The sequence below is a fragment of the Bufo bufo genome, chromosome 3, assembly GCF_905171765.1.
Source record: "Bufo bufo chromosome 3, aBufBuf1.1, whole genome shotgun sequence".
Classification (NCBI taxonomy): domain Eukaryota; kingdom Metazoa; phylum Chordata; class Amphibia; order Anura; family Bufonidae; genus Bufo; species Bufo bufo.
The window spans coordinates 439578914-439598959 of record NC_053391.1 but is presented as its reverse complement, the minus strand read 5'-3'; the positions used below and the strand labels follow the sequence as shown (position 1 = coordinate 439598959).

Here is a 20046-nt window from a genome sequence, read left to right as displayed (position 1 = left end):
AGTGTATGTCAGCACAAAAACACGTTGAGCCACTCCAATTGTATGTCTCCTAGGATTAGGGACAAGCTGGATATACCAGATGCCAGCCACGCTAGTTTAGTTTAGAGACAGCCTTGAATGTGTCCTAGATAGCACACACGCTTACCATATCTAGGACCAGATTCTGGTGGTGCACTATCAGCTTGAAGGAGCTGGCTACAGATAGTTCTGTTAGGAGGGGTAGTGTGATCGGACTGCTATCAATACTGTGGGGGCGCTACTAGGTGTCATTAGTACATTACGAGTAGTGTTGAGGGAACTTGTGTTTTAAGTTCGGCGTCTAAAGTTCGAGTTCAGGTTATCGAAGAATCCCGTTATAGAGTCTAAATTCCGTTATGGTCCGTGGTAGCTGAATCCATAACGGGATACTTCGATAACCCTAACTTTAGACACCGAACTTAAAACACAAGTTCGCTCAACAATAATTACGAGTACACCACTGAAGTCCAGATCCATAGGTTTCAGTGTGTGGTTATATATGGTTTACACACCAGATAGTGTAACCCCTCTTTAAAGCCTGTGATGTATTTATTAGGCCTCTTTCACACGGGCAAGATTTCCGCGCGGGTGCAATGTGTGACGTGAACGCATTGCACCCGCCCTGAATCCGAACCCATTCATTTCTATAGGGCTGTGCACATGAGCGGTGATTTTCACGCATCACTTGTGTGTTGCGTGAAAATCGCAGCATGTTCTATATTCTGCGTTTTTCACGCAATGCAGGCCCCACAGAAGTTAATAGGGCTGCGTGAAAATCGCAAGCATCCGCAAGCAAGTGTGGATGCGGTGCAATTTTCACGCACGGTTGCTAGGAGATGATCGGGATGGGGACCCGATCTTTATTATTTTCCCTTATAACATGGTTATAAGGGAAAATAATAGCATTCTGAATACAGAATGCATAGTACAATAGGGCTGGAGGGGTTAAAAAATAAATAAAAAATATTGGTGATGGATCATGTGATGAGCGTAGTGACGTCATCAAAGGTCCTATTCCTCACAGAACAAGACAGAAGAGATGAGGGCTGCGCGAACAAAAAGGAGAGTTACTTTTTTTTTTAACCCCTTCAGCCCTATTGTACTATTCATTCTGTATTCACAATGCTATTATTTTCCCTTATAACCATGTTATAAAGGGGAAATAATACAATCTACACAACCTTGAACCCAAACCTGAACTTCTGTGAAGAAGTTCAGGTCTGGGTACCACATTCAGTTTATCACGCGCGTGCAAAACACATTGCACCCGCGCGATAAAAACTGAACAGAACTGACTGCAATTGCGTACCTACTTGCGCGGGTTTGCCGCAACGCATCCGGACCTTATCCAGACATTCTTGTGTGAAAGGGGCCTTAGAGTGGGTTGTACACCCCAAGATTTTAGAGATCTCACCAATAAAATTATTTTGAGTTTTTAACGTTCCCATCAGGCTTAGTTATATTCACGAGAGTAGGTTTATGACAGATTTTATAGTCTCCATCTTGAATTTCTTTATCTGAAGAAAAAGGTTTAATTTTTTTAAATGTATTATTCTCATGAATGAGCCATCTTGTTTCTTTACCAGGAACAGGGGGAGTAATATCCTTCGACTATCTCTTTTTCTGCCACCAGGATTAAAACTGATTTTTCTATTAATTTTAGAACTTCGTTTTCCATAGCAGAAACACCTAATGTTGAGGGCGGATCTTTTGTAAGTAAGAATCTTACTAGAGGGGCATGACGGAATTCTAATTTTAATCTGTTGAGAATGGTGTCCAGAATCTACGGACTTGAGGAAATTCGGGACCAGGCATGAAAGAAATTTCTTACTCTGCCCCCTACCTGTCCCCCGGCATAGTTGTTGATCTTGTTTCTTTTTGTCCCCAAAGGACTGATTGAAGAAAAGACTTCTACCCTTCCTTTAGTTACGAAATATATCTTCTCTGGACTTTTTTTCTGATCCCTGACCACCTCTGAAGGGACGAAACGAACGATTGAACTTATTCCTAGAAGGGAAGGAACTCTGGAAATTTCCTCTTTTTTATCGGCCGCTTTGCCTAATAAGCAATCCAGGGCGGGCCCAAATAGGTATTCCCCTTCACAAGGGACACCGCACAGCTTGTTCTTTGACGGAAGGTCTCCAACCCAATTCTTCAACCAAAGAGCCCTGCGTCCTGAATTAGACAAAGCAGTGGACTTTGCTGCCAGTCTGACAGAATCGGCGTCTGCCTTCTTTATTGTTGGCAGGGATGATAGAATTTCCTCTCTAGGGCATCTATTCTTTAGTTGGTCCTCTAATTCTGATAACCACACTATAAAAGACCGGGCCGTAAAAGTAGACGCTATGCTCGGTCTAAAGGAGGAAGTTGAGGCCTCCCAAGCTCCTTTAAGAAAAGTGTTGGCTTTCTTATCTAATGGATAGTTTAAAATTCCCATATCATCAAAGGGCAACACTGTTTTCATGGAGACTTTGGAGATTGCTACGTCTATCGTAGGAGCTTTGTCCCAGATAGCACAGTCCTCCTCCTTAAATGTATATTTTCGTTTGAGATTATTTGAGATAAAACCCCCCTTATTAGGCTTTCTCCACTCCCCTTTAAATAAGGCAGTAACATTTTTATGAACTCAGAAAGTACTGTGGTATCGGGATTCCAGCCCCCCAAACATAATGTATAGACCTGGGCTCTTTTGTCTCCTCCATGCCCATAGTAGAACACACAGCTTTCAGGAGTTTCTCTGTATCCTCCATGGGAAAGCACGGCCTACCGCTAGTTTCACCTTCTTCAGCGGACAACAGGGAAGAGTCACTAGAATGGCCAAATAAAGAGGAATCGATCCCTTTCTCTGAATCAGATGATAATTGCTCTTGTGCAGACTCCCTGCGCTTGATTCTAGGGTCTTTCTCCCACCCTTTCTTGGACGATAGGGTAGAATTGACCTTAGATCTAACCAACTGATGCAGACATGTATAAAAAGATGGTGACTCTTCTGCCACTGTCTTATCAATGCACGGTTGACACATTTTCTTCTCCCAGTCAGAAGACAGACCCGCTTTACATATAGCACACTCTTTATGCTTCTTTTTACACACCACCTTCCTAGGTTTAGTCTGCAAAACATAAGTACAAGTTTATCAGCACACAAAACCTAAGATAAAAGCCCAGAACACTCACCCCATTTAGAAGTACCAATGCAGGAGGGACCGCAGACTCCTCGGCGAGTTTGTCCTCCTCCATGGTGCAGCAGCTGGCAGCCCGTGAACACTCTCCTGCAATAGCCTGTGCCGGACACCAGTAAAAAAAAAAAAAAAAAAAAAAAAAAAAAAAACTCACAGCGCACCTCTCATAGGCACATCCTGATGACATCACAGCCGACGCAACGCGCTGATCGCGTGACCGGAAAGGACTTCCTCGGCACTCTGCCGGAAGCTCCTCCTCCTCCTCCCCCTGGTACCGGCATTCGTGCCTCCAACGATCCTCAGGCCCGTAAGCCCCAGCACACATCACCCCCTCCGGGGATTGGCTGTGCCTCTGCCCATCCCCACAGCATCCTGCTGATGCCTCTCCCAGCTTCAGGACCGCAGGTATTGAGGGGATAGACCGCATCCATGGGAGCACCGCCAGACGGAAGGACCTGTAAGGAAAGAAAACTGCAGGCTTCCCTGGAGACCGGAAACCACACTGAATTGGGAGGAGAGTGTCCGCCCTTTTATTCTGTAGGTTTCCTGTCTGTGGGGGCGGATCCTCTCTCGTCATGAGTAAAGGGAAAAAAGTCGACTGAGGGGCGATCTAATAACTGTATAAATATATCAGGGGTCAGTACAGAAATCTCCCCCATCATCTATTTATCCCCAGGACTGTGACGAGGGGACATCCTCTGTGTCTGGAGGAAAGAAGGTTTGTACACAAACATAGAAGATGATTCTTTACGGTAAGAGCAGTGAGACTATGGAACTCTCTGCCTGAGGAGGTGGTGATGGTGGGTTCACTAAAAGCGTTCAAGCGGGGCCTGGATGTATTTCTGGAGCGTAATAATATTACAGGTTATAGTTACTAGAGATGGGTCATTGATCCAGGGAGTTAATCTGATTGCCTATTAGGACTCAGGAAGTAATTTGGCTTTTACCTCATGAGTGCGTTTTTGCCTTCATCTGGATCAACATTGCAGGATAACAGGCTGAACTGGATGTATGTCTTTTTTTTTTCAGCCTATGTTACTCAATGAAGCACTGGAGCAATGGACAGAGTCTCCAATGAAGGCATGAAATTGAAACCTGTAAGTAATGAAAGAAAGTGTTTTCTGACTTATTTTTTTTTGCCATGTGACTGAGTTAGAAGGTAGCCAAGAAATAGAGGGCCCAGATAACACACTGATTTCATTGTATAATATAATAATTTAGGGCAGTGTTCCTCAACTCCAGTCCTCAGGGCCCACCTGCCGGTCAGGATTTCAGAATAGCCCACAGAGTGAATACCTGTGGTAAGTCCTCATACAGACACTATTTATATCACCTGCTTAATACTAATGGTTTCTTTAGATGGGACGACGATCTAGCAGATTATCAGGAAGAAAGCGTTCCTTCCTGACAATCTGCTGATCGCTAGCGGAGAAGATCCGATGCATTTACATGCACCGATCTTCTCTAGAGTACAGGGAGGAACGATCGCTAATGCCATCGCTCTTCCCCATACTGTCTCGTTGTTTACTCAGCACAATCTGCCACTGAGAAACGATCTTTTGTACTGCACAAAAGGTACAATTACCCAATGAATGAGTGTTTTGTGTGTTCATCGGGTAATCGGCGGTGCAAGATCATCAGTAACTCTGGTTAGCGATCGTTTCAATTGTCGGTCCGTGTAAAGGGCCCTTAAGGAAATCCTGAAAGCATGACCAACAGGTGGACCCCGAGGACTGGAATTGATGAACACCGCTTTAGGGGACATGTACACTTTTTATAGATGGACCATAACACCTTAAAAGTATAGTATGGTCAACAGTTTTAGCTTAATAGAGTAGTACTAAACATTTCTAGTGCCTTTTACACATTGGGGAGATTTATCAAAACTTGTGTAGTAGAACTAAAGTAGAACTGTCTTCGTTATCCATAGTAACCAGATTCCAGCTTTCATTTTTCAGAGCTCCTTTGAAAAATGGAATCCGATTGGTTATTATGGGAAAATAAGACAGTTTTTCTTTATACCAGTTGTGATAAATCTCCTCCATTGACTTTCTGGAGGCAGCATTCAATGGGACTGCATTGTGTCCTCCGTTTGCAGCACCAGAGAACATGATTTAAAGTGTAACTAGTTTTGGTTTATTTTTTATATTGTGTAAGGACACAAATGTTAAATATATATACTTAAATGTTTCTTAGAAAGTAGGGTGTAAAGAGTTTTCTTAGTAGAGCTCTAACAGTGTGCACTGAAGACACCTGTGTGTATCATACAGCCCCTGCCTCACTATATGTGCCCTAACTGGGGGTGAGTGAATCGAGCTTCAGATCCAAGATCCAAAGTTGATTTGTTCACAAACTTCGTTTTAATGCTATACGGAGACCTGCCTCCATACAGCATTAAAAATGTATGTGCTTCACGGAGGCAAAATTTGTTCAGTCCAAAGTCACGCAAAACTTTGGTTAAGAACTTCGGCCTTCGATTCTATTACTTTAAGAACATTTTAAAACAGGAATCCAAAGTCTGCTTCAGTACTGGCTGGTACCTCTGTACAGAAGCTGACTTCGGATGTTTTTAAAATCATAGAATCGAAGGATAAAGTTACTCACCGAAGTCTAACGCAACTTTGGACTGAACGAAATTTTGCCTCCACGAAGCACAAGGTCTCCATACAGCACTAAAACGAAGTTGGGGAACGAATTGACTTCAGATCTTGGATCTGAAGCTCGATTCACTCACCCCTAGCCCTGCCTATCTGACTTGTTTCACACAGGTGTCTTCAGAACTCACTAAACATTGAAGACAGATTCTTCTTAGCAATACTTAGCTTTACTAAGAAAACTCTTTAAACTGTACAGTTACACGTTAAAGCTGCCACCAACTAGACATGGGCCGTAATTATCACCATACTTACTCCAAATAATCCTGCCCTCTCACTGCATAAACCCCTTCCCTTCGCCTATTACCGTGTGAAATCTTGTGTAGGCTGTATTGTAGATCAGGCCACTGAAGTTAAATAGATAAGGGCACTGATAGACATGTTTGACCCCCCCCCCAATATATACGATCTGCCCAGAAAAAGCAGTATGGAGACAGAGAGCACGGTTTCTGGAAAACCTCTAACTCCCTATCGACCATGTGCCATACATGCATGGCGTGTGGTGCTGGGCTCTAATCTGGAGAGTCATACATATATGCATGCTGCAGGTTTAACACTCCTGCAATCTAGTAGGTCTGGTCCGCAGCTGTCAGAAACAGCCAGGGACCCGGAGAAGAAGACAGACGCAGATTGTTACACATCTGCATTATCTTTTCCAGTACATACTTGGTGCTTAGTCGCTTGTCTGATCAGCGGCACATTCATACAGGCCACTTATCAGGACCAAGCGATTTTACAGACATCTAATCCCAATAACTGGCCTTATCCCCAAGTCCATGATAAAAGGGCAAGGAGTATCATCTTTTTCATTACCCATTAACCCTTAGGATACCAGAGTTTTTTTCATTTTCTCGTTTTTATTTTTCTTCCCCATTTTCCCTGAGCCATAAGTTTTTTTATATTTCCAGTCACAAAGCTGTACGAGGGCTTATTTTTTGCGGGACATGTACTTTCTAATGCTCCCATTAATTATGGCGTAAAATGTAACTGGTAAAAAATTCCAAATGGGGTGGAATTAGAAAAAAAAAAACGCAATCACACCACCGTTTTACGGGTTTAGTTCCCACTGCGTTTTGTTTATAGCAAAACTGACCCATGCCCTTCATTTTCGGGGTCAGTACGATTACAACAATACCCCAGATGTATAGGTTTTATGTGTAAATAGTGTAAAAATAAATGTAAATTTATTTTTTTTTTACACACTATTTTTGACCCCCATAATTATACTTCTGTCTACTGAGCTGTTTAGGGGCTCATTTCTTGCAGGACAATTCATAATTTTTATTGATACCATTTTGGAGTGTGCATGACTTTTGGATAACATTTTATTTAATTTATTTGGGTAAGAGAAGCAATGAAAAAAAAATGGCAAATCGGCGATTTTGATCCTTTTTTTCCCCCGTTACGCCATTCGCCGTATTGGATTTTATTTTTCATTTTTTTTAATTATGGGCGTTTTCAGTCGCGGTGATACCCAGGATGTTTATATTTATTGTTATTTCGTTGTTTTCTTTATTTTTTATTATTATACAGAAAGGGGGGTGATTTAAAACTTAATATTTTTTATTTTTAAACTTTTTTTAAAAAAATGTTATCATTTTAAGGCTCATAAATGATCCTTTAAATTATGTTTTTGAATTTTTCATTTTGATCTTTAGCAATTTCTTAGCATTTTGCTCATTTCTTATGTTGGCCTGCCATCTGGTGGCCAAAATAAGAATTGCACCATTAATGCTCTGAATCTCTTCGTAGAGATTCAGAGCATTCAGCGCATGTACTGAAGTCTCGATTGGCCGCATGGGGCTTCAGTACTAAACCCGGAAGCGCATTCAGGTGCCATGATCTCACTTTATCACGGCATCTAAAAGCATTTAATTACCGCGATCGGCATTAGCCGCAGGTCTCTGCTGTTTGAAAGAGCAGAGACTTGCCGGCCATGACGCCCGCTGCACGCGCGAGTGCTGGTAGCGGCGCTGCTAGCGAAAGGGTTAATTGCCTTGAATAGGTTCTAAAATAAACACACAGATCAATGTAACATTTATTACAACCAATAAAAAGGCTTTAATTCCCCTTTCTTAAATTCAGCACAGTACATTAAGTAGTAATTGTTATGTTTTAGTCCTAAATGTAAACAAAAAGAAAATCGAAATTATTCAGCAGCCTTTGGTCAAACTAAATAGGGAGTAAACCGTTAACAGAGTCTGATGAGCGTATCCACCTAAAATTGTGAACTCTTGCATTTTCAATCCAGAACAATAGAATCTATTCATCACCACAACCACACAAATTCCTGAGCTGGATCCAAAACGGAACGTATTCAACATTGCAGGTGCCTGGATCCATGAGCCGGATTCAACAGAACTGAACTTGATGATCACTGAAGGTGTCCTGATTCCTGAGGTGGACCAAGTACAACAGGATTTGTTCATGACTGCTGTGTATACAGAATTCCTGAGCCGGATTTCCAGAATCAGACATCACTTACACGGGTATCAAGACAACGGGTTTAGTACCAGGCAGCCTCCTTTAATAAGTGCTTTGTTTTCATGGAGTCCAGGTATACAGGAAGGGGGGGGGGGCGGACTAGCACATCACAGGTACAATCTAGTCCACAAAGTTTAGGCATTCTTTCGCCTCAAGGAATGCACATAATCCGTAGCTGGACATGAAGGGTGAAAGTGTCACCGGTCTTTGCTTCTGCTCTCTTATGCAGATCATAGACAAACATGTAACACATACCAAGTGTATGTGCTTGAAGAAAGGGCTTGTGTGTTAAATTAAATAGAATAATAATATAAGTATCCGGCTGTTACAAGCCTCAGATTCTTCTCATTAAACCAAATGTCACTTCATGGCTTATAAAACCCGTAAAATGTCTAGCACAGTCTGAAGGGCCTTAATCAGGAAGGTTAGAGGGCAGTAGGAATTCCAGAATTCTGTGCTTGTTCCCCGGATACATCCTCACTGCCAGGATCATCTGTAAAGGAAAAGATATTCAAAGTGAACTGTATATTCACATACATCACAGCGACCACATTCAGAATTTAAGGATGTGTACAGTATAGAAGATCAGATTTTTTTTTCTCGTTGAGACAGGACAAAAATTACAAATAAGGCTACTTTCACACCAGCCTTTTTGCTGGATGCGTCATGGATCAGAAAAAACGCTTCCGTTCTGATAATATGGCCGTCTGCATCAGCTATGAACGGATCCAGTTGTATTATCTTTAAAATAGCCAAGACGGATCAGTCATGAACTCCATTGAAAGTCAATAGGGGGACAGATCAGTTTTCTATTGTGTCAGAGAAAACTGATCCGTCCCCATGGACTTACATTGTGTCAGGACGTATCCGTCTTGCTCCGCACTAGGGGTGGACGATATGCGATATAAATTTGTGCCACGATATGGATTTTGAGCATATCGCCGGACCGCGATATGATCGCGCTCTCTGCGTGCACCATCTTCTCCTGAGCCCGCCGGCCGGCACAGTGGAGAAGGAGAGAGTCCCTCCCTCCCCACTGTGCGCGGCTGCCGCTGACCACCAATGACAAAAGAGGAGGAGGGGAGGGACTGACAGTAAATCATTGAGTTTTCACGATCTCAGTGAGCGCGTGAAAACTCAAATCCGATGGTATATTCTAACCCCCAGGCGTTCCCATGGTGACAGGGACGCTTGCCTGGGGGTTAGACTATACAGGGCCACGCCGCTGGCAGTAGAACATTTAAAAACTAATCAGTAACTTTAACAATTGCTGATCTCTTTACTGTATACCTTACTAGGTCTTAGCTCCGGTAACAGCAGGCAGTGCGGGGGGCGGCGCTCACTCACTGACGTCACGCGCCTGCTCCTCCCACTAGGCGGCGCAGGCGCGTGACGTCAGTGAGTGAGCGCCGCCCCCCGCACTGCCTGCTGTTATCGGAGCTAAGACCTAGTAAGGTATACAGTAAAGAGATCAGCAATTAATAAAGTTAAAGTTACTGATTAGTTTTTAAATGTATTCCTGTGAGCGTCGGGGGGTGGGGGGGGATCTGTGGATGGCACAGTTTAGGGGAGGGGGGGGGGGATCTGTGGATGGCACCGTTTAGGGGAGGGGGGGGGGGAATCTGTGGATGGCACCGTTTAGGGGAGGGGGGGGGGAATCTGTGGATGGCACCGTTTAGGGGAGGGGGGGTGTCTGGATGGCACCGTTTAGGGGAGGGGGGGGATCTGTGGATGGCACCGTTTAGGGGAGGGGGATCTGTGGATGGCACCATTTAGGGGAGGGGGATCAGCTCCCTGCTGCTGTGTGCACAAAGCACAGGGCAGCAGGGAGAGTGTAAAGTCCTATTCACCCTAATAGAGCTCTATCAGGGTGAATAGCACAAGGGTTCTACGTTCTAGCCCTTAAGGAGACTAATAGTTATTAAATAAAAAGTAAAAAAAAGTTTAAACACGCCCCCCAAATATAGAAAACAATATATTGCGATATATATCGCACATGCTTAAAATTATATCGCAATATAGATTTTAGGCCATATCGCCCACCCCTACTCCGCACCACATCGGACAGAAAAACACTGCTTGCAGTGTTCTTCTGTCTGCGATGGGGACGCAACCAAACGGAACGCATTCAGGTGCACTCAGTTTTTCAGTTCAGTTTGGTCCCAATTGACAATAATTGGGGACAAAACAGAAGCGTTTTCCCTCCACTATTGAGATCCTATGCAAAAGCTCAAGTGTGAAAGTAGCCTAACTGATGTGAAATGGGCTGTAAAATACTTGTTGCCACTGGAGGTGAGGACAAAGGCAAAGCAAAAGCTGCATTCTCTGCTGTATGGGGACCAGTGCTCACTCATGCATACCCATACAGATTCATTGTTTCTGGGCAGTAGATCGCAGTTTACACAAAACAATCTGCTGCCCAGAAACAATGATTCAGGCCCCTTTCACACGAGCGAGTTTTCAGCACGGGTGCAATGCGTGACGTGAACGTGAATCCTGACCCATTCATTTCAATGGGCCTGTGTACATGAGCGTTTTTTTATTTATTTTTTTTGCACATCAGTTCTGCATTGCGTGAAAAACACAGCATGTTGTATATTCTGCATTTTTCACGCAGCCCTGACCCCAGAGCTTCAGTGAAAAACGCATTGCATCCGGAAGTGCGGATGTAATGAGTTTTTCACTGATGATTGTTAGGAGATGTTGTTTGCAAACCTTCCGTTTTTTATCACGCGCGTGAAAAACACATCAAAACGCATTGCACTCGCGCGGAAAAAAAATGAAAGCAATTGCAGACAAAACTGACTGAACTTGCTTGCAAAATAGTGCGAGTTTCCCTGAACGTATCCAGACCTAATCAGTCAAGCGCGTGTGAAAGAGGCCTTAGGTGACTGCACCACTGATGCTTTTGGTGACCACAAAGAGCAATTACTGAGAAGGAACATGCCTAGAAATGCTCATTCCTGATTATTGCCCCAATCACTAGCCCTTGTAAAGGGACCTTTAGGAAGTTACCCTAGCCTCACACATGACAAGAATGTGTGTGCAGGCAGCTGACTGTTACTCAGAGGTTCATTGGAGCTTCAGGCTTTGCTAACACTTCCTGCTAGGGTAGAGGTAGGGAAAGTCCCTATGATCATCACATTACCTCTAAAATTATCAGCGCACAATTAGACTCCATAATTGTAGGTTACACATGCTTTCTACAACTATGTGCTCTCAAAATAAGGGCACATTCAGACGGCCGTATTCTGTCCGCAAAAAAAAAAACGGATAGCATTCAGTATTTTTGCAGACCCATAGACTTCAATGGGGCCCATGTCCTGATTTTCACCGAAAAGTATAGAAAAGGTTTCATTTGTTTTGCGGAGCCATGGAACAGAAAAGGGCCCCATAGAAGTGAATGGGTCAGTATCTAATACGCAAAAAAACTGATCCGCATTTTTGTGGACAGCATACGGCCGTCTGAATGAGCCCTAAGGATGTATGTTAATATAATTTAGTTTTATTATGCAAATCCTTATGCCATGACAGATGTAAAAAAAAATATAAAAAATTATCTGATTCTAACAAAGCTTGAACAGCCCTCATATGGAATCAAAGGTCTCCCCCCATTCATTGCTCTTCTAGTATGAAGCAGGCAGTTCAGGTGGCGTGTCCTTTCTGCTGCAGAACCCTCCTTGTACTTGTCACAACTTCTAACAGGAAATATGGCTGGTGACATTTGAAGGATGGAACTGAGCATGTGCAACCACCTAGTAGGTGGACGTGCGCATTACTACACAGATTAAACACCAGAAGGCACCATAATAAAGAGAATATTTTACAACCGAAGCATTTTGTAACAAAGTAAATTACAAAATTAACTAGTTTTTCATGCTGGATTATATTAAAACATTTAATGGCACAACCCTTTTAAAGTTTTTTATTATGGTAGATCTACATGCATGTGATGTGACCTTTGTAATTGCATATAGTACCAAATAGCAGCAGCAAAGCCTCATTAATATTTCCATATTACAGGACACAAGACCCAATTATTTGGAGCTTCACAGTTAATTGGAACATTAAACCTCCAGTAAACTCACACCCTAATGGAGTCATTTGGCTTGAGTTAGTATTTACTAGTAAGGCCTATACATTTTGCTAGCAGCTTTCAAGTATTTCTTTCACAGGTAGGGGGTATATTTAACGATAGCCCAAGGGCACAGAGCAAAGAACTGAATCGCTATTCACCAGCTGTTTGCAGGGGCTCTCTGCTCTCTTTAACCTCTTATTGACCACCAATATTTTATTCCGGCGGTCACTATGGCCCTTAAGGCTAGACTACTGCCTTTTTCTGGCAGTCTAGTCTAAGTGCTGCACAGGTCTACCGTGTAGCAGAGAGCAGAAGCTGGACTTCTGCTCTAATAGCCCAGATCAACAGAAGCAAGTGGAACAGAGACACTACTAAAACAAAAAAACGGACCGCAAAACAGGAAAAAGCCATACGGTCGTGTGCAAGAGGCCTAAGTATGATGCAAACTGAACATCGTAAAATCTCCAACATAAAAAATAGAAATCAATGGACCTAGAAAGGAGTTCATAAAAAAGTTGTTAAGTTGTGTGTTCCCCAAAATTTTGCCACTAAAAACTACAACTTGTCCCGCAAAAAACAAGCTCTCATATGGCTACATTGATAGAAAAATGTAAATAAAGTTATAGCTCCTGGAATGCGACAAAGAAAAAAATGAAAACAATTGCTTGGTCTGTAAAGCCCAAAACAGGCCGGTCACTAAGGGGTTAAAAGGTGAGGGCCTGAGACTACTTCCCAGAGAACACAATGGACATTCGTATTAAAAAGGTGTTCAATAGAAAACGCACAACCCTTTAACGGTAGCCACACATTGCCAGGTTGAGCAGGAGCATGAACTATCAACAGCCACTTTGACCATTAATATCAAAGCCATTACCTTGTTTTATAGCCACATACTCCTGCTGATAGGGGTTGCTGGAGGTCATGTACCCACATAAAAGAAGACAGTTTTCCAGCTCTTACGCCCTTGATCTCCCCTACTCTCATTTTACTTGATTTTGTCTAATTTTCATTTTCAAATTAAAACTGGTTTCACCTGAGCTCGGCCATATCACAGGAAGTGGAGAGGGGCAGCGGCTGCACAGCAGCAGTGGGGGGGATTGGTACGGCGAGTACTGATTGTTTATCTTAAATTAAAATAATGCTGCTGGAATACCCATTCACTCTGAAGGACAAACTCCTACTACATTGTGTAGAGATATTGCCATAACTCAGACTAAGGCCTCATGCACACGACCGTTGTTTGTCTCCGCGTCCGTTCCGCCAATTTTAAAGTTTCAGATGCGGACCCATTCATTTCTATGGAGCCGTTGAAAATGCGGATAGTGCACCGTTTACCATCGGCGTCCGTGGTTCCATTCTGTCCAAAAAATATAACCTGTCCTATTCTTGTCCGCGGAAAACGGTTCACAGACCCATTCAAGTCAATGGGGCCGCTAAAAAACAGAGGCACACAAGATTGTCATCCGCGTCCGCTTTTTTCCTATCATTTGCATGGCAAACCTGTCTTAGACTTTTTTTTACCTTCCTTTATGTCTGGTGGTCCTCCAAAAATAAAGGAAGACACACGGAAACGGATCACGGAACAACGAAACCCCATTTTGCGGAACGGAACACAACAACGGTCGTGTGCATGAGGCCTAACAGGCAGTTGTCTTTCTTATGGTCACCTTGAGGGTATGTCCAAGCAGATACACAATGGATTGTGTGCAGCAACATTTTACAATACCAGCAAAGTGTGATATAATATAAATACACATACACACACACACACACTATATGTGGCCATACACTGAAGGAATATTCTGAGGCAAAACATGGATGCCCCATTATTAGGATAGTGCATCTACATGTAATGTGAGGAGGGGGGTCAATAGGACAAAGGGGGCCATGACCTTTAAACCAGCATCACAGCCCCTCTGTGGTTTATAAAGTGAATGGTGCTGAGATGCAGTAGCATGCACCGAAGCGGCCCTGTCACCAGCAGGCATATAGCTGTACAAGTAAGGCCTCACCATTCCACCAGTTCTATGCTGCCTGGAGGTAAGGTAAGCAGAGCTCAGCATTACAGGACGGAGAGAGAGAGAAAAACACCTTCGGTAACCATGTGTGCAGAAGCTAAGGAGCCCAATTATCAGGAGAACGGCGCCGTGCCAGCAATACACTCACCTAGCAGTGCAGTGGTCTCCCCTGCGTCTTCCTTGGCACTGTTACACTGCTGTAAAGTGTCTCCTGTTGAAGATGTAGGCAGGTAGTTTATTTCACTTCTGTTCTCCTCTTGGGCAAAACTTAAGGTCCCAACAGAAAGGCTGCTGCCAGCGATGGACTCAGGCACAGGGATTTCAAGCGTCTCTTCAGGCTCCACCTGCAAGATATTGATGACACAGATAATCCTTGCTCTAAATATGTAGCAAATGTCACCTTGACAGCTAAAGTTGTTGTTTAGTTGTGTTTTTTTTTTTTCTTCATTTTATTTTATTTTTTATTGGCCCCAGGTTACGACTATTTGAGTCGTTGGTTCCTAAACTGGACCACCAGTTGAACTTAAATTGACACTTAAAGGGTTGGAGAAGAGGTTGTCCACGTGCTGCTTTCCCCACTCACTGCTATGTGATGGCTGGGCTCTGTCCTATCAATAAATGTCCAGATAGGACAACCCCTTTAACACAAAAGCCAATAAAAAAATAAAAAAAATCAAGTTAATGTATTTTATTCATTAATGGGGTTTTCTGGGAGTTTTACACTGGATAGGTCATCAGTATCTGATCAGTGGGTGTCCGACACCCAGAACCCTCCACTGATCAGCTGTTTGAGAAACCAGCAGCACACGCAGTAGCGCTGCGGCCATCTTGCAATTTTGCCTAGGCCATGTGACATCACGTTTATCGGTCACATGGTCTAGGCACAACTAAGCCCCATAGGAGTGAATGGGGCTGTGCTGTGATACCAAGCACAGCCACTGAACGGCTTTTTACTTGGTTTATTGAGAGAAGGCCGTGGAGCTACTGTGAGCGCTGGTGCCTTCTCAAACAGCTGATAGGCGGGGGGTCCTGGGTGTCAGACCCCCATCGATCAGATACTGAAGACCTATCCAGAGGATAGGTTGTCACTTCCAGAAAACCCCCTTTAAGTGTTAACGCTTGCTACATCTGTACAGCCACTTACTGAAGTCGAAGATCTCAAGCTAGTTACATGAAGTCCCTGTCCTAACTGTACAACTACAGCAGCTTGTTTTTGGCACACACCATGCTGGAGTGATTGTTAGGATGCTGTAAAAGGGCAGCCGGTGGCATACTAACTTGAGAGGGTGACTTGCTGGTCAAATCCATCTTACTGCCAAGTAAATAGAATCACATAACACCTGCATGTTACCTACACTTACCCCTACACCAGCGATGGCAAACCGTTTGGAGACAGAGTGCCTAAACTGCAACCCAAAAGCCATTTATCACAAAGTGCCAACACGGCAATGTAACCTGAACACTACAGTCCAATATAGTATATCTTCCATGTACTTTATCATTTAGTTATAATATCCTGCCTACATTTAGTCCGCTGCCTGTGCCGTTCATAATGCGCCCTGCGCTGATGAATGGCAGGAAAAGTCTAAGGCATATTGGTACACCATAGACTTTTTCCAGGGCGCGGGTGCCCACAGAGAGAGCGCCAAGTGCCGCCTCTGCCACCCATGCCATAGGTTCGCCACCACTGATCTAGAAGACATAAGATTTTTCTTTGATTCAACAAGCATTCCTTCATATTTGCTTTTATGACTGATAACCTTTAGGCTTCATGAACACCGTTTTACAGTTGCGTTCAAGTTCCATGTCGAACAGATTAACAATACAGCAATTATGTTTTACTATGGAGGTTTCTATACCTGCAGTCCATGAGCTTGCACATGAAAAAACAACACTGTATACTCAACTGGATGTAGTATAGAAGCCAATTTCCCCTCATAGTGGAGATTTATTAAGCCTCATTTTGCTGGAAAACTGCCTTTTTATACCAAGCCTGCTGCTTTTGTAAAAAGTGGGTCGGAGGGGCAGGGGCCTACAGGGCCTGACACATATAAGGTAATTTATGGCAGTGTTCTGGTGCGAGTTACACCTGAAACTGGTGTAGATTTCAGCTCGGCCAAGATGCACCCCAATTATTAAGAGGTGTGTCCCACTGACACTTAACTACAAGGGCATCATATGGGACACATTCCTGTTTTCATATGGTACATGTCCAGGACAAATACCACAGCATTGGTACCGTATCACATGGAACCTTAGTTGTGCAGATTGTGCCACCTATTCTTCTTATGGCTGTCTGCATGGGCGTACCACCTATAGCCAGCAGGATACCACATTCATTCATGCAGCACTGGATTCTTGAGATCATGGTGTAGTAGAAGACAGAGAACATAAGAAATGACTCTTGTTTTGCTCTAGGAAAAGCTATGTGGGAGGTTCTGATGAACATTGAACAGATGCTGTTCAGATTTTGGGAAAGGGAATGATTGTCTTATTTAATCTCTTCAATAAATTGTACTTCCAATTCTTGATCCGTAGCCATTAATTGTACTCAGCAGGGCAGACGGCAGCAAGTTGCACCCGGAGGCAAGTTTCTAAGACAGGTTGTTTATCCTCTCACATGCTCTATTTGTTCCAAGCACCAGAACACAAGGGCTTTCTATTTGCAACCACCTCAATAATGCACCCAGAACGAGAACTACAAGTGCCAATGTATACAGATGAACAAAAGCTCTGTGTAACCACTTTCTCCGTGGACTTGTACAGAACAGTAAGTTACAGACATCTAAAAATATTCAGACATTATGTTAGAGACAAAAATAGACCCTAGTGCAAAGTACAACCAGGATCGAAAAAGCGCTACAGCTGCATAATAAATAACCGAAGCCATGAAACACCACATCCTGACCCTCATCTAGGATGCTTCGTGCCCTTTATGTAACCGCACTAATCAAGATTATTATATGCACTGGACAACTTCTCACCCATTTCTGGCAGCTACTCTGCCCCCTTTGGGCAATGTCTGTACAAAAAGAACGCCGTATTAAAGGGCTTGTGTCATTTCATACATTGGTGGCAACTCGCTAGGAAATGCCACCAATGTCCGATGCAGGTCCCACCTCTGGGACCTGCTCCTATCTACCTAACAGGCCCTCCAAAGTGAATGAGTGCACACTCCATGCGAATCTATGAGAGTTCTGAAAATACCTGAGCGGGCAGACTCATATTTTCAGAATGCTCATAGACATGAATGGAGAGCACGCCGCACATGCATAGCTACCTCTCTATTCACCTCTACGGGACTACTGGAATAATAGCGATATGCCACTATGTATGAGATGACAACCCCTTTAAGGGTTTTCCCAGATATGCCAACACTCTTCTCCTCTATCTGGTATTTCATGTCAACTCATTCAAGTGTAAGGCCTCTTGCACATGGCCGCTGTGCGGCGATTCCATTCATTGGGGAACCGCAATTTGTGGTCCCCAATGCATGGGCACCATCTGTGCGGCTGACACGACGGATCCAGACCCATTCAACTTGAATGGGTCAGTGATCCGTCCGCACTGTAAAAAAAAAAAATATAGAACAACTCTGTAGTGCTTTTGTGGGGTTCCGTGCCTCCGTACCGCACTGCAGCTCCGGATTGCGGACCCATTCAAGTAAATGGGTACGCATCCGTGATGCGGGGAGCACATGGCCGTTGCCCACATATTGCGGACCCGCTGTTTGCGGCCCGCAATACAGGCCCAGGCGAAAACAGCCGTGTGCAGGAGGCCTTATTCCAATGTGATGGTATTTCTCAAAACAAAAGCAGACTTTTTCTAATCTCGTATAACCACTTTAATTCTAGGTACCGTATGTGTATTAATATCTGAGTAAATCAGCATGCAGTGGGGTCTTATAAATTGGGATAATGTGATGTATATTGACAGTATGTAGAAAATGGGGGGGGAATTTATTGGTGTATAAAAAAGGATTCTTAGTAAATTCCCCCAAATGGCTTTTCCAAATCATAGACCGTTTCTCAAGAAAACGCAATCATGCTCTGAGCTATGGGAATAATTTGTACAATGTACATCGCCCGGTTTTAGGCTGCATTCACATGTCAGTGGGATACCGGACTGGCATCCTTAGTGCAGGAGCGCACGGCATCATTGGTTGCTATGACGCCGTGCGCTTCATGCCGCCGCTGCTGTACAGTAATACACTCGTATAGATCATACAAATGTATTACTGTACTGCCACGACGGCACAAAGCGCACGGCATCATAGCAACCAATGACGCCGTGAGCCCTTGCACTAAGGAGGATGCCAGTCCAGTATCTCACGGATCGTGTTCCACGTACGTGTTAAGGAAGCCTTAGCAATAGAACGGTGCTTGCCGCATAGCTTATGGAGGTTTTCACCCTATACAGGCACATGGTATTGTTTGAGCACTATTTATTCATTAAGTATTCTGAATAGAAATAAAAAATGCCATACAAAAGCAAAAACGTCACTTTTTACAGAATACCTTGTTTTGTCAATGAATGCAAGGTTTCATTGACTTATTTATTGGCATTTGGTTCTTCATTGCTCAGCAAACAAGGAATCCATCTATGTAAGGCTACTTTCACACTGCCGTTTCTGGGTCCGCCTGGGAGATCCGTTTCAGGGCTCTCACAAGCGGCCCAAAACGGATGAGTTTAGCCCCAATGATTTCTGAATGGATAAGGATCCATTCAGAATGCATCAGTTTGGCTCCGTTCCGCCTCCATTCCGCCTTTATTCCGCTCTGGAGGCGGACACCAAAACGCTGCAAGCAGCGTTTTGGTGTCCTGACTTACAATGTAAGTCAATGGGGACGGATCCGTTTGACTTACACTTTTTTTTTTAACTAAGTTATGCAGACGGATCCGTACTGAACGGATACCAGCGTTTGCACTTATAGGTGCGGATCCGCACCTAACGCAGGTGTGAAAGTAGCCTTAGTGGTGCTGAGGACTATTACTATTGCTTTAAGTGCCACCTGCAAGTACTTTAGGAATAATTCGAAAAGCATGTACAATGCGCTCTTATTTCCATTTACAGGTTGGCAAAAGTAATCTAAAAAGATGTGCTGCCTCTCACACAAGTGCACCTCAGATTTACAGAAAATAAGCAGCAAGAAGAAATACTGAAACCATGAGGAACTGAACATTTTGGCATGTGGAAATTGTATGGCCCCCATATATAACACATATAGGAATTAACAGATTTTTTTTTTTTTTTTTTACAAACGTGGCTTTCCTCCTGTCATACATACACTGTTAGTTCTAATTGACCTACCCAGAATCCAAGAGCTTTAATAACATCCAGCTTACACATGGGACATGTCCTGTGCTCGAGCAACCATGGGTCTATACACAGTCGATGGAAGATATGTCTAAGTAAAAAGTCAGTAAACTTGTATTAAACCAGATTCACAATGAACAACAGCAATAAAATAGAACATCAACAAGAAAAATAACATAAAAACTTAAATAGGTTTGAATTACAAAATGTGTTCTGATCCTAGTTCCTGGCATTACTTTATCAGAACTTAGGCCTTTTGCACACAATCGCGTCTGTATTGCGGTCCACAAACCACGGA

General features: G+C 43.5%; 1 protein-coding gene across 1 annotated transcript in view; it reads right to left on the bottom strand.

The window, feature by feature from the left end:
• Positions 1-7941: 7941 nt before the first annotated feature.
• Positions 7942-20046, bottom strand: part of RNF149 (ring finger protein 149) — a 61368-nt gene continuing 49263 nt past the window's right edge. The window contains exons 5-7 of the mRNA XM_040425024.1: positions 19743-19839; positions 14580-14775; positions 7942-8828 (exon numbers count right to left, since the gene is read on the bottom strand). Of these exons, the coding sequence (XP_040280958.1) occupies positions 8761-8828; positions 14580-14775; positions 19743-19839 (361 nt within the window). The 3' untranslated portion in view covers positions 7942-8760. The remainder of the gene's footprint in view (positions 8829-14579; positions 14776-19742; positions 19840-20046) is intronic.